The 14,243-nt window shown below is 47.1% G+C and overlaps 1 protein-coding gene across 13 annotated transcripts in view; it reads right to left on the bottom strand.

Annotated features, from left to right (window-relative positions):
* The window catches only part of PRRC2A (proline rich coiled-coil 2A), a 1,857,131-nt gene that overhangs the window by 1,042,234 nt on the left and 800,654 nt on the right, over positions 1-14,243 (bottom strand). For 9 of the 13 annotated variants that reach the window (XM_078645954.1, XM_078645958.1, XM_078645955.1 and 6 more), the window contains exon 13: positions 5,974-6,254. In XM_078645954.1, the coding sequence (XP_078502080.1) occupies positions 5,974-6,254 (281 nt within the window). The remainder of the gene's footprint in view (positions 1-5,973; positions 6,255-14,243) is intronic. The other 4 variants (XM_078645961.1, XM_078645963.1, XM_078645962.1 and 1 more) reach the window with 1 other exon arrangement.

Genomic DNA, 14,243 nt, shown 5'->3' with positions numbered 1-14,243 from the left:
AGGTGGCAGGGGCATTCTTCAACCCAAAAGGCATTACAGTAAACTGATAGTGCCCATCAGGTGTGGAGAATGCGGTTTTATCTTTTGCTCCTGGAGCCATGCCAATCTGCCAGTACCCTGCAGTTAAGTTAAAGGTACTGAGGAATGTGGCTGCCCCCAACTTGTCTATCAACCCATCTGCTCTTGGAATGGGGTGAGCATCTGTCTTGGTGACAGAATTGAGCCATCTATAGTACACACAGAACCTCATCTCTCTCTTTCCACCCTGTGGATGGAATTTGGGGACCAGAACAACTGGGCTAGCCCTGGGGCTCTCAGAGGGTTCAATAACCCTTAACTTCAGCATCTTGCTGACTTCAGCTTTGATGCTTTCGTTGACTTGGTCTGATTGTTTTTGTCAGGGTTACTGTCACCGGTGTCCACATCATGGGTACACCAGTTGGTCAGACCAGGGGTCAGGGAAAAGAGACTAGCATTCTTTTACAAGACTTGCTTGCAGTCAGTCTGATGTTGGGCAGAGAGGGTGTCTGAAAAGACTACTCCATCCACTGACCTATCTTTTGGGCTGCAAGAGAGGAGATCAGGGAGAGGTTCACTCTCTGCTTCCTGTTCATCAGTCACCATCAGCATGGTGGTCAGCCCTGTCATTGTAGAGTTTAAGGCTGTGTACATGGATAACTCTTTTGGGTGTCCTGCCCGTGCCCAGGTCCACTAGGTAAGTGACCACACTCTTTCTCCAGATTGGGTTAAGGGCTACTTCATTTGTCTTGGAGAGCCCGTGGTGCCACTGGCTCCAAAACCCACACCTGTTGTCCAGGTTGAAATTCAACCAGTGCAGCTTTTTGGTCATACAGTGCTTCTGAAGCTCCTGGCTGGCCACAAGATTATTGGATGCCTTTTCCATATACTTAGCCATTCTGGACCCTAGGCCAAGCACATAGTCCACAATGTCCTGCTTGGGTTATTGAAGAGGCCTCTCCCAAACCTCTTTCACAAGACAAAGTGGTCCCCTACAGGATGACCAAACAAAAGTACAAAGGGGGAAAACCCTACTCCCTTCTGTGGGACTTCCCTATAAGCGAAAAGCAGGCATGGCAACAGGACATCCCATCTCCTTTTGAGTTTTTCAGGGAGCTCCATGATCAAACCTTTCAATGTCTTGTTGAATCTCTCAACAAGGCCATTGGTTTGTGGATGGTAGCGGTAGTAAACTTGTTCTGCACACCACACTCCTTCCACATGTGCTTCAGGTAAGCAGACATGAAGTTGGAACCTCTGTCTGAAACCACCTCCTTAGGAAACCCTACCCTGGTGAAGACACCCAGGAGGGCCCTGGCTACTGCAGGAGGTGTAGTAGCCCTAAGTGGAATTGCTTCAGGGTACCTAGTAGCATGATCCACTACCACTAGAACGAATATGTTCCCGGAGGCTGTGGATCCACAAAGTCCACACCTACCCTTTCAAAGGGGACCCCCACCACTGGCAGTGGTATCAGGGGGGCCTTTGGGTGGCCACCTGTCTTGCCACTGGCCTGACAGGTAACAGAGGAGCTTACAAACTCCCTTCACTTTTTGATGCATCTGGGGTCAGTAGAAGTGACTAACTAGCCTTTCCTAAGTTCTGTTTTGCCCCAGATGCCCAGCTAGGGGGATGTAATGAGCCAAAGTTAGGAGGAACTCCCTGTACTTCTGTGACACTACCACTCTCCTGGTGGCTCCAGGAGTGGGGTTTCTTGCCTCAGCATACAGTAATCCCTCTTCCCAATAAGCTCTGTGGGTACCACTGACATCTCCCTGTGCTTCTGAAACAGCTTGCTGCTTCAGACTTTCAAGAGTGGGACAGTCTTGCTGACCCTGGCACAGCTCTTCCCTAGTGAGTCCCCCTGGGCCCAGGAGTTCAACCTGGTAAGGCTCAAGTTCCATGGGCTCACTTCCATCTAGGGATTCCAAGTCCTCTCCCTGAGGAGAGGTGTCCTGAGAGGTTTGCTGTGTAGAAGCTGGTCCCCCTGTCTTCTTGCTTTTTTTCTTGGTTGGTTGGGCCATACTTTCAGGCTACAAAGCTACTTGTTCACCCTTCCTTTTGCTCTGTGCTCTTGTTTGCACACACACCAATTCAGGGATACCCAGCAAGGCTGCATGGGTTAATTGCTGAACTTCAGCCAATGCTGAGGTTTCTATGTAATTTCCAAGCAGACAGTCAGCTGGTGACTTCTGGGAGAACACTACCGGTTTCAGGCTATCAACACCACGCACCCCCCCCCCCCAGCCTAATGTCACCATAGGCATAGGATGAATAGTGGTAACACTGTCAGCAGTGGTGACTGGGTTAGTTTTCCCAATCAGGTATTGCTCTGGGGAAACCAGTGTATTTCTCACCATAGTGACACTGACACCTGTATCCCTCAGAGCTTCTATCCTAGTTCCATTAATGTAGGGGTACTGCAAATACTTATTCAAGTGGGGGGGGGGGGGCACACAGCTAGTCCCTAAGGAGACTAGACTTGCTTGAGTGTATTCCGAAGATTTGCTCTGGGCACTCCTCTTATCCCATTTGAAGACTTGCTGCCCGAGGAGTGGCTGTACTGGGTGCCTTTGGCACTTTCTCACAAGCATACTCAGCCAGGAGCTCCTGGAGCCTTTGTTTGGTTGAATGCATTTGTATATTTTTAAGTTTGCATAAGGACCTCAATTCCTTGAAAGACAAGTGTAAGTAAGGTGTGAGGTCGAGCTCCACAACCAGGTCGTGCATGTTATTACCTTGACTAGTAGCTGGGTTCTTTTGAGACATTCTAACCAGATAGTTCTAACCCACTACCCTTGATTATAGTGACTTATTTCTCTAAAACTTTAAGGGGACCTAAGCAAGGCCCTGACACAGAGACCACAGTCCCCAGAGGTTTGGCAGAGGCTAAAGTTAGATATAACCTTACTCTCTAAAGTGGTAGCTTGGATGAGCAATAAGGCAGTATCAGAGGACCGTGTAAAGCACTTGTTGTACACACTCAGTCAGCAAATGGTTTCACACACTCAAGAACTGAACTCTAGGCCAATTGTTTTGTATATAAAAATATATTGTTGTATTTTAGAACCACAAGTAGTTCTAAAAAATACTTTCTCAGAATGAATCTTGCAATTGAATACTTTCAATGAGCAACAGACTTTTAAATGCAATAGATACAGTTGTTGCAATTTGCAACATAAACTTAACACAATAACATTGAGCTCAATAGGAGTTATAAGTAAAATACAAGATCAATTACTTTGCGTATGTTTTTCTTACTCAGGGCGGGATCCTGGATTCAGCCCTGGTGCGTCTCATATAAACAGTTGAGAAAAATCGTTTTCGTTACACAGGAGATTTTTAAGGAATATTTGTATGTTTCAAAAATCAACACTTCAAAGAATTTCTGGCAAAAACCAGGCAATGTTATCCTATGGGAGGAAATCATGTTATCGGAAAAATCACAGTTGTAATTACTTTTTAGGGTCAGTGCTGGGCTCAAAGATCCAGCACTGGGATCTGTCCTGGTAACAGGTGAGTACTTTCGTCTCGTTGATCGGATGATTTTTAAGGAATATTTCTAAGTTTCAAAACTCGACACAAAATAATTTACAAATGAATCCTAGCCAATGTTACCCAATGGAGAAAATCAAGATATCGGTCTTTGGATAAGTACTCAACTGGCAGAGTTAAGGTTCTGGGGTAAGACTCAGGGGTCTCCCAGGGTCAGGAGGGTACACTTGTTACACCCTCAGCGGCACAGGGGTAGCCACGTGCAGAGTGAGTAGGCCCAATGTTAGCCTATGGCGGGCAGGGGGTCTTTGGTTGATAGCTGCTAGCAGGCAGGTCACATGGCTGTGGGAGCTGAGCTCTTGGTCCCTTACTCAGGGCAAGTGGGGAAGTCGAATAGGACGGATGCTGCACTTTCAGTGGTACTCGGGCGGCTGGGTGCAGGGTGCTTTTGGGCCGTCAGGTGCCCAAGGTATTTCAATGGAAAAGCTGCAACACGAACAAAGGCTGCAAGCTCGGGGACAGAGATTCTTCAGGTGCGACCCCCACTTCGAGAGGTAAGTTGGGAAGCTGTAGGTTAGGTAACCACATCCTTGTGGTCTTTGTTCACTCAGGCACTGGCCGGGCTCGGCAGGTGAAGTGTGTGCTGGATTTGTGGTCCTGGCTGGCACCAGGGGTTGTTGCTGTTTGAGCAGAACCACTGCTCGTGGGAGTCACAGTCTTTGGATGAGCAAGGCAGTCAGGTCCTCCGGGGTTTTCGAGGTTGCTGACCACAGGAGATGCCGGGGTTTAGCAGGAGCAGGTTCAAGGATCAACAGGCCTGTAGGGTTGGGGCCAAGTCAGTTGGTGTTGTCCTCTTGTTAGCAGCTGCACGGCAGGTCTTCTTTCTTGTTTCAAAATAGGGATTTGAGGAAGGAAGGTTCAGGGTGCCCCTCAATAATAAATTTAGGGGCGTTATAGGCATGGGAAGGTCAGGGACCAATGGATCCCTTCCCTGGAGTGAGTACATTCCCTATCCTTCTCCTCTCCTGTGGGAGGGGGGAAGGAGCCCGTCTCCGATTGGGTAGGGTTCCCCAGTTTCAAGATGGCGAGAGCCCGGAATTGTGCTTCACCTCGCCTCTCCAACCTGAGGGGTGGGGTTGGCAGAGGCTGGCACACCCCCTTTCCTCACTTAGGGTTTCCCGCTTGTCTTCCCGCCAGAGTGGGGGTCAGAACCGGTGGGGGCCAGTTGCTGAGTACAGCAAGTGGCCCAAAGAAGCTCACAAAGGCAGCATGCCTTTGAAGCTTCCCCTGCCCATCCTGGGGGAGGAGGCTCGGCACCTCGTCCCAGGATTTACATTTTTTCAGCCCCCCGACTCTGTTTAGTTCTGCACCAAGACACTCAGCCTGCAAAGGCAGTGTGTGCGTTAGGTTACAGGGTCTCTAAGGGTGGCACAATAAGTGCTGCAGCCCTTAGGGGCCTACTCTGGTCACAGTGCCCTGGGTACCTAGGGTACCATTTACCAGGGGCTGACCTGTGGCCAGAGATGCCAATTGGGTTTAGGAAGGAACACAAGCCCTGGGTACCTGATTGGCAGGAACCCAGAGCACACTCAGTCAAAGTACATCAGCAATTCAGCAAAAAGTGGGGGCATAGCATGCAAGAAAGATGGCACTTTCTCACACAAAGACATATAGTAACGAGTGCAAAATCAGCAGCATGGCCGCCAAGCGTATACTAACTTAGCAATGTCTGCAGTTAAACCCATATTCTCACTACAATGCTTGTAGGGGTCTCATGTACAGGAATGCTTTTGTAATTCTGAAGTACGAGGGAAGCAAAGATTGCAATAGGATCAAAATAAAACGAGGCACTGTACTTGGTGATGCACAAATTAACTATTCACAAAAATGTTATTTCCACGCATCATCATTTGAGTGCAACATCGTTTATCAGTAAAACGGCATGTCTGTGCAATTTTAGTGGCTATTTCAATGGAAAATGCGCGGTCTATAAATGCCATTGTACAAAATTACCCACCTAATGTCATTAAAGCTAGGTGGGTTGTGAAAATGTGTCCCCTTAAAAAAGTTTGGGAAGCACTGACCTATATAGTTTAATTTGATTAATTTGATTTTATACACAGTACTTTTATTAGAGTATATGACAAAAATAAGAATTTCAAAAGCACATGGCTCAAACCAAGAAGCTTGGTGTTCGACTGACCACATCTATGAACGGTCTAAAGTTGACCCCACACCAGAGGTCCACTGAATCGGAGTATAGTCTGGAAGGGTCATTAGTCCTGTAGCCTATGACCGAAGAAATTTATGAAAATGTGATTCATGAAAGATCACCCTCAACATTCACCACACCACCTCCAACTCTTTTTTAACACAAACTGAATGGTAATGTTCATACAATATATAGTTATGGTACATGGATATACAGGGTATTCACAAAGCACTAGCATACCACGTTACCTGCTGCTGTCTCTGGAAGCGAGGAGGAAGCATTTTCTGGTACTTTGAGTAGCCCTGGGTCAGAACAGGCTGACGGCTCTGTGACATAGCCTCTCCTTTGACTTCTGCCTTCACAACATTCATATCCTCCTGGTCTTCAAGTGCTTCTATTTGAGCAGGAGGCTGGAGTGGAGAGGGTAGAGGAGGAGGGGGGGGAGGTGGAGGTAGCAGCACCTCCACTGTCAGGACAGAAGAGGATGGTGGTGAGAAAGATTCATATTTAAGTGATCCACCCTCCTGCCCTGTAAACAAGATAAAAAAGATTTTGAGGAGGATTCTGGTAATCTTAGTAATTTCTCTGGCTCCATCACAATTAGGTCATGCACAAATATGCATGGTGGGACTGAAACACTCACAAAAGTTCAAGGTCATTTAATATTTTCATATCCTAGTGCACCACCTGCGGGGTCAATTCCAACATCTCTACCTCTACATCAATGACCGCTCCCAGCCACTCCATTTCCCATCTTCCTGTAGTACAGAAGAGTGGGAGTAAGGAAAGACAATAAACAAGTATGAGAATCTGAGAACCTGAAAGACTATGGAAGGGAATTCTTTAATCCTAGCACTCCATCACTGCAATCTTAACTGAAGTCAAACAGGTATTTGGACCGAGACCACAGGCACACCCCTACACTACTTGTTTTGAAATGCAATAAGGAAAATGCTACTTATCTATATGCATCTGTTCTTGGCATGTAGAGCTGCAGAGTTACACACTGTGCATATATCACCACCTAGTGTTGGGTCAGGATGTTTGCAGTTTGTTTTTGTCCTGAAAAGTTCTTTGGAAGTCACGAGATAGGGGAGTCCTCCTTTGGACCACATTGCGCATGGGCATCGGCTCCATCCTCAGATTGTTTTTCGCCATTAGGGAAATGAAGATTTGCAAGAAAAGGAAGGTTGTCCATGTAAGCTGTATCTAATTACAATAATACTGGAACAGATGAGGGTAGCCAGGGAGGCGGGTGGGCGTGTGTAACTCTGCAGCTCTACATGCCAAGAACAGATGCACACTGGTAAGTAGCATTTTCCGTTCAAGGCATATGAGCTGCAGATTACACACTGTGCATAGATTGTATAGCAGTACCCACTCTTAGCGGCGACCACCCCTATTCTTTGCAGTAGTTTGAAATAGTGTTTTGAGAACAGCCTGGCCCACATTAGCTTGTTGTTTAGTTTGCACGTCTACACAATAGTGTTTTGTGAATGTGTGCGGTGTAGACCATGTACCTGCTTTGCAGTTGTCATCTAAGGGAATGTTCCTTAAAAATGCAATTAAAGCCCCCATTTTCAATGTAGAGTGGGCTTTAGGAGGAACAGATAACGTACATTTAGCTTTGTGATACCAAATTTGTATGCATTTAACTATCCACCAAGCTAACCCAGATTTTGATATAGGGTTACCTTGGTGTGGTGGTGAGAAAGACACAAAAAGTTGTTTGGTCGTACAAAAGGGTTGTGTTCTCTTAATGTAGTATAACAATGCTCTTTTGACATCTAGGGTATGAAGAGCTCTTTCTGCGACTCTTTGTGGCTGCGAGATTGATTGAGGTGGAACCTTGTTACGATGTAGTTGTAGGAATATGCTACTTACCAGTATGCATCTGTTCTTGGCATGTAGGGCTGCTGACATTCATATCTGTGCATAGATCGCCGCCTAGTGTTGGGTCCGAATGATTGCACTTTGTTGTCCTGGAAGAGTCTTCGAAGTATCACGAGATAGGTGTCTCCTCCCCTGGACTACAGTGCGCATGGGCTTCTTCTCCATCCTCAGATTGTTTTTAGCCATTGTGGCAAAGATAGTTATATAAAATATAAGAGATGACCATGCAAATGTATGTAGAAAAGTACTGCAGCAGGCACCGGGGAGGAGGGTGGGTGATATGAATGTCGGCAGCCCTACATGCCAAGAACCGATGCATACTGGTAAGTAGCGAGGCAAGTGGGCTGCTGAATTCATATCTGTGCATAGACTGTATAGCAGTATCTCCTCTAGCGGTGGTCACCTGTACCACCTGCAGCAGTTTGAAAAAGAGTTTTAAGGACAGCCTGGCCTACGGCAGCTTGCTGCTTTGCTTGCACATCTACACAGTAGTGTTTAGTGAAAGTGTGTATGGTAGACCATGTAGCTGCCTTACATATGTCTTCTAAGGGAATGTTTCCTAGGAATGCCATGGATGCCCCCATTTTACGCGTTGTGTGCTTTTGGGCGAACTGTTAGAGTGCGTTTAGCTTTTTGATTGCTTTGTTTTCCTGTATGATTTGGTTCTGTCAACGTAATATAGTAGAGCCCTTTTTACATCTAGTGTGTGTAGGGCTCTCTCAGCCACTGACAGCGGGTTTTGGAAGAAATCTGGCAATTCTATGGACTGATTGATATGGAAAGTGGATATAACTTTTGGCATAAACTTAGGGTTAGTACGAAGCACTACCTTAATGTGTATTTGCATGAAAGGCTCTTGAATGGTTAATGCCTGTAGCTCACTCACTCTCCGGAGGGAGGTAATGGCAATCAAAAATGCCACCTTCCATGTTAGAAATTGTAATTCACATGAATGTAGTGGTTCGAACAGAGGTCCCATAAGTCTGGTAAGTACTATACTTAAGTTCCAGACTGGTGAAGTTGGGTGCTTTGGAGGGAATTATCCTTTTAAGTACTTCCAGAAAAGCTTTGATTGGGGGTACTCTAAACAAGGACATGTGTTGTCTGTTTTGGAGATATGATGCCATGGCAGCAAGATGTAGCCTTATGGAAGAGTATGCTAGATTGCATCTTTGAAGCTGCAATAGGTAACATATCATGTTTGGGATGAAAGCATTTAATGGATTGATTTGGTTATTTTTGCAATAAATTACAAATCTTTTCCATTTAGCTGCATAGCATGCTCTAGTAGTTGGGCGCAATGCCTCCTTGATAATGTTCGTGCAATCAGGAGGCAAGTTAAGGTATCCGAACGCTAAGACTTCAGGAGCCAGATCGCCAGGTTCATCTGATTGGGATCTGGGTGTCTGATTTCTCCATGGTTCGGAGTTAAAAGATGTGACGAGAGGCGCAGTCTTTGGTGGGGAACTACTGAAAGTTCTAGGAACGTTGTGTACCATGGTTGTCTTGCCCATGTGGGAGCAACTAGGATCATTGTGAGTGACTGCTGGAGTAGTTTGCGTACCACCAGCAGAATCAGTGGGGCTGGTGGAAAAGCGTACGCAAACCTGCCTGACCAGTTCATCCATATCGCATTGCCCTGTGACAACGAATGTGGGAACCTGGCGGCAAAATACTGGCATTTTGAGTTTTCTTTTGTGGCAAACAGGTCTATCTCTGGATGCCCCCATTCTTGAAAGAATGGTTGGAGCACCCGAGGGTGAATCTCCCATTCGTGTAGCTGTTGGCTGTGCCTGCTTAACAGATCTGCTACTTGATTGTCTTTCCCTGGCAGGTGTTCTGCTAGGAGAAAAATGTTTTTGGGAATTGCCCACTTCCATATGCTCTGTGCTAGGTGAGGCCGCTGTAGAGTGCGTGTCCCTCCTTGTTTCTGTATGTAATACATGGCTGTCATGTTGTCCGTCCGGATCAACACAGCCTTGTTGTACATCTATTTCTGGAATGCTTTCAGTGCCAGAAATTCTACTAGCAACTCTAAGTGGTTGATGTACAGTGTCTTACGTTTGCTTGTCCAGAGCCCTTTGACTGTGTATTGAAGTAGGTGGGCTCTCCAACCGGTCAGTGATGCGTCCGCTGTTAGTACTACTTGTGGAACCGGCTCTTGCAACAGTCTCCCCTTGGAAAGGTTTTGTGGGTTCCACCACTGCAGAGAGTTGTAAGCGCGACTGTCCACCAACACTAGGTCTTTTAGTTGTCCTTGAGGTTGGTTCCACTGCCGTGCTAGGCATTCTTGCAATGGACGCATTTGAAGTCGGACATGAGGGACAATGAATAAGCAGGAGGCCATCATGCCTATGAGCTGCATGAACACTCGAGCTGGGAAAGAGTGTTGTGCCTGAAATTTTTGAATGAGAGTCTGCATGTTGGCTATCCTGCCTGGATTTGGATATGCCTTTGCTACTGAGGTATCTATTGTAGCTCCCAGATATTGTTGTATGTGGGAGGGCTGTAGATGTGATTTAGTGTAATTTATGGAAAAACCCAGACTGTGCAGCAGCTGGAGTGTCTGAGACGTATGGCTTGCACACTGCACATACGAGTTGGCCTTTATGAGCCAATCGTCGAGGTATGGAAACACGTGGATGTGTTGCCTTCTGAGGTGTGCTGCTACTACCGCTAGGCATTTTGTGAAAACTCTTGAGGGCTGTAGTTACCCCGAAGGGGAGAACTTTGAATTGATAATGTTGACCTTCTATTTTGAACCGGAGGTATTTTCTGTGAGCTGGATGTATAGGTATGTGAAAATATGCATCTTTGAGGTCCAATGTAGCAAGGAAGTCACCTTGCTGGAGTAACTGGAGTACTTGCTGTAGAGTAATCATATGGAAATGCTCTGAGAGTATGTATTGATTTAGCGGTCTGAGGTCTAGTATGGGTCTGAGGGATCCATCTTTCTTGGGAATTAGGAAGTATAGAGAGTATACTCCTGTTCCTTGGTGTAGAAAAGGGACTGGCTCTATGGCTCCCTTTTCTAGCATGGAAGTGACCTCTTGTTGTAACAGTGAGATGTGTTCTTTGGACATAGGACGGTGTTTGGGTGGTATGTTGGGTGGAGTAAAAGTAAGTTCCAGGCAGTAACCATACTGGATAATTTGTCTCACCCACCTGTCTGTGGTAATGGTGTTCCAGACTGGTAGGAAATGTTTTATTCTGCCTCCGACCGGTGTTGGGTGGTCTGGAGGGAGTATGATGAAGTCACTTTTTGGTGGCAGTGGAGGCTCTTGTGTTATTGCCGCCACGTCCCCTGCCTTTATTATTGTTTCCCCTATAAGCCCCTCTGTTGAAGCCTTTATTAAAGGTACTCTGGGTGTTATTTTTGAATGTAGAGGAAGTCTGTGATGTGTTACCTCTTGCGGAGCCTCTGTAGGAGGAGCGACGAAAGGAACCTCTATGTTGTTGAAACTGAAGTGCGCCCATAGACTTAGCAGTACTGCAGGACCAAACAGAAAATCTTGGTTAACTGGCTGGTTGAGGATTGTGGATTGCACCTCGTTCTTAAAACCAGAGATGCGTAGCCACGCATGCATGCGTAGCAATACGCTAGTATTAATGGATCTGGCTGATTTATCAGCTGTGTCAAGCGCACATTTAATGGAAGCATTAGTTATAAATTTGCCTTCCTGTATGAGGTCGTTAGCCTTAGCTTTAAAAGGTTCTGGTAGGTGTTGTAGCAAACCTTCAAGTTGGTCGTAATGAACAAGTTACTTACCTTCGGTAACGCTTTTTCTGGTAGATACAGTATCTGCCTGTGGATTCCTCACCTTGTGAATATTCCCCTTGCGTCAGCAACGCTCGGAAAATTCTTTGTAGCACGCCGGCTTAGACGACGTCATAGGAGCACGGCATCGCGCGCGACTTCGTCTGACGTCACTGACTCCTTATTAGGCCCATGTCGGCGTGATGACATCAGTTCCACCCTTTTTTCCGTGCCTACGAGGCACCCGGACGGACCAATGACAGCAGATATACATATACATAGTGTACACGGTACATACAACTCAAAACTGCACACAAAGTGCGCATCAAAGGAATCAAAAACCCAATATATATACAAATATAAATATAAATATACATAAAAACACAAACTCAGGTATAGCAGAGTGGACAAACGGGGAGGCGGGTGGGTCAGTGAGGAATCCACAGGCAGATACTGTATCTTCCAGAAAAAGCGTTACCGAAGGTAAGTAACTTGTTCTTCTGATAGATACATCTGCCAGTGGATTCCTCACCTTGTGAATAGAGTCCCACAGCAGTCCCCACTCCCAGAGGAGGGTGTCCACTCTGCTATACCAGGAAATCTTGGAGGACAGAGCGCGCAAAGTGGCCGTCCCTCCTCACCTCGGTATCCAAGCAGTAATGCTTCGCGAAAGTGTGGAGGGAGGCCCAAGTCGCGGCTCTGCAAATGTCCTCAACAGGTACACCTCTAGACAATGCAGAAGTAGAAGACTTTGCCCTGGTAGAATGAGCTCTTATACCCTCAGGAGGGTCCTTACCCGCCAGAGAGTAGCAGATCTTGATGCACAGGACTATCCATCTGGAGAGTGTGATCTTGTGCACCGCTCTACCCTTCCGGGAGCCAGCAAAACCAACAAACAGCAGGTAGTCCATCCGAAAGTCTTTTGTTCTGTCCAGATAAAAAGACACCGCCCTATTAGGGACTAGACGGTGCAGTCTCTCTTCCTCCTTGGAAGGGTGAGGGGGAGGATAGAAGGAAGGAAGGGTAACAGATTGTCCTAGATGGAAGGGAGTTACCACCTTAGGCAGAAAAGCAGCCCTGGTCCTAAGAACCATTCGATCAGCATGAATGGTCAGGAATGGGGGCTTAGAACTAAGAGCTTAAAGCTCACTCACCCTCCTTGCCGAGGTGATATCAACTAGAAAGACCGCCTTAAAAGACAAAAGCCTTATGGGACACTTGTGTAAGGGTGCCAAGGGAGAACCCATCAAGAATGTTAAGACAAGATTTAAGTCCCATTGAGGCACGATAAATGGAGAAGGAGGGAACTTATTAGTAAGGCCCTTCAGAAACCTCAAAACCACTGGAGATTTAAAAAGAGACGGCTGATCCGGCAAACAGAGAAAAGCCGGCAACGCCGACAGGTAACCTTTGACTGTCGCAACAGCAAATCCTTGCTGCGCCAAAGAAAGAGCAAACTGCAAAATATCATACAAATGAGCCATCAAAGGGTCAATAGCCTTCTCCCTACACCAAACAAATTTAGACCACCTATACGAATAGATGGACTTGGTGGAGTCACGCCTGGCCGAAAGAATGACATCCACCACATCGTGAGGGAGAGAAAAGGAATTCAGGTTGCCCCATTCAATCTCCAGGCATGAAGGTGTAATGTCTGGAGGTGGGGGTGTAGAACCTGCCCCTCCATCTGAGAGAGGAGATCTGCCCTGAGAGGGAGACGGAGCGGCGGGTGAGAGGAGAGGTGGAGAAGGTCTGTGTACCACATCCTTCTTGGCCAATCTGGGGCGATCAATATGACTTGGGCCCGGTCCTGATGAATCTTCCTCAGAACCCGAGGAATCAAGGGTATGGGAGGAAACGCATAAAAGAGTTGACCTCCCCAACTCAACTGAAACGCGTCCCCCAAAGCTCCTTGCATCGGATACTGGAGACTGCAGAATGACAGACAGTGAGCATTCTCGCGAGTGGCGAACAGGTCCACCCGAGGAGTCCCCTACATCTGAAAGATTTCGTGAACAACCTCCGGATGGAGCCTCCACTCGTGGTCGGCAGAGAACTGCCGACTGAGAATGTCTGCACGTACGTTCAGAACTCCGGCCAAATTTATTTATTTATTTTAGAGGTTTTATATAGCGCTGGGTGGACCCGGGGGTATCAGAGCGCTGCACATTTTATAGACAAGAAAGGTCAAATGATTTGCCATCAGACAAATCTGGTGGTCCAGAACTCAGGACCAGAGACGCAGAGCCTCTCTGCAGAGACACTGCGACCCTACACCTCCCTGTTTGTTGACATACCACATCGCGGTCGTGTTGTCCGTCAGGACTTGAACCGACTGACCGCGAAGGGAAGGGAGGAAGGCCTTGAGCGCCAGACGTATCGCCCGCAACTCTAGAAGGTTGATGTTAAGCAACCTTTCCTCTGGAGACCAAAGACCTTTGACCTCCAGATCCCCCAGATGAGCTACCCCACCCTAGAGTGGATGTATCCGTTATCACTGTGGCCATCGATGGACAGATTTCCTTGTGACAGATTGCCTTCCACGCCCCACCAAGACAGATCCGCTGTAGTTTCTCTGGAGATCCTCACTGACTCCCTGAGATCTCCGTTGTGCTGATACCACTGCCTGGAGAGGCACAACTGGAGTGCCCTAATGTGCCAGCGTGCATGGTTGACCAACAGAATGCAAGAATCCATCAGACCGAGCAGACGAAGGACCTTCAGGACTGGAATAACCGCTCCATTGTAGAATAAAGGAATCATTTCTTGTATATTGTGAATCCTTTGAGGTGGAGGGAATGCACGACATACAGCAGTGTCCAGTAGCGCACCTATGAACAGATTGCGCTGGGAGGGCACCAGGTGAGA

The sequence above is a fragment of the Lissotriton helveticus genome, chromosome 5_1, assembly GCF_964261635.1.
Source record: "Lissotriton helveticus chromosome 5_1, aLisHel1.1, whole genome shotgun sequence".
In the NCBI taxonomy this organism is placed as follows: Eukaryota; Metazoa; Chordata; class Amphibia; order Caudata; family Salamandridae; genus Lissotriton; species Lissotriton helveticus.
This window is presented reverse-complemented; position numbering and strand designations above follow the sequence as displayed.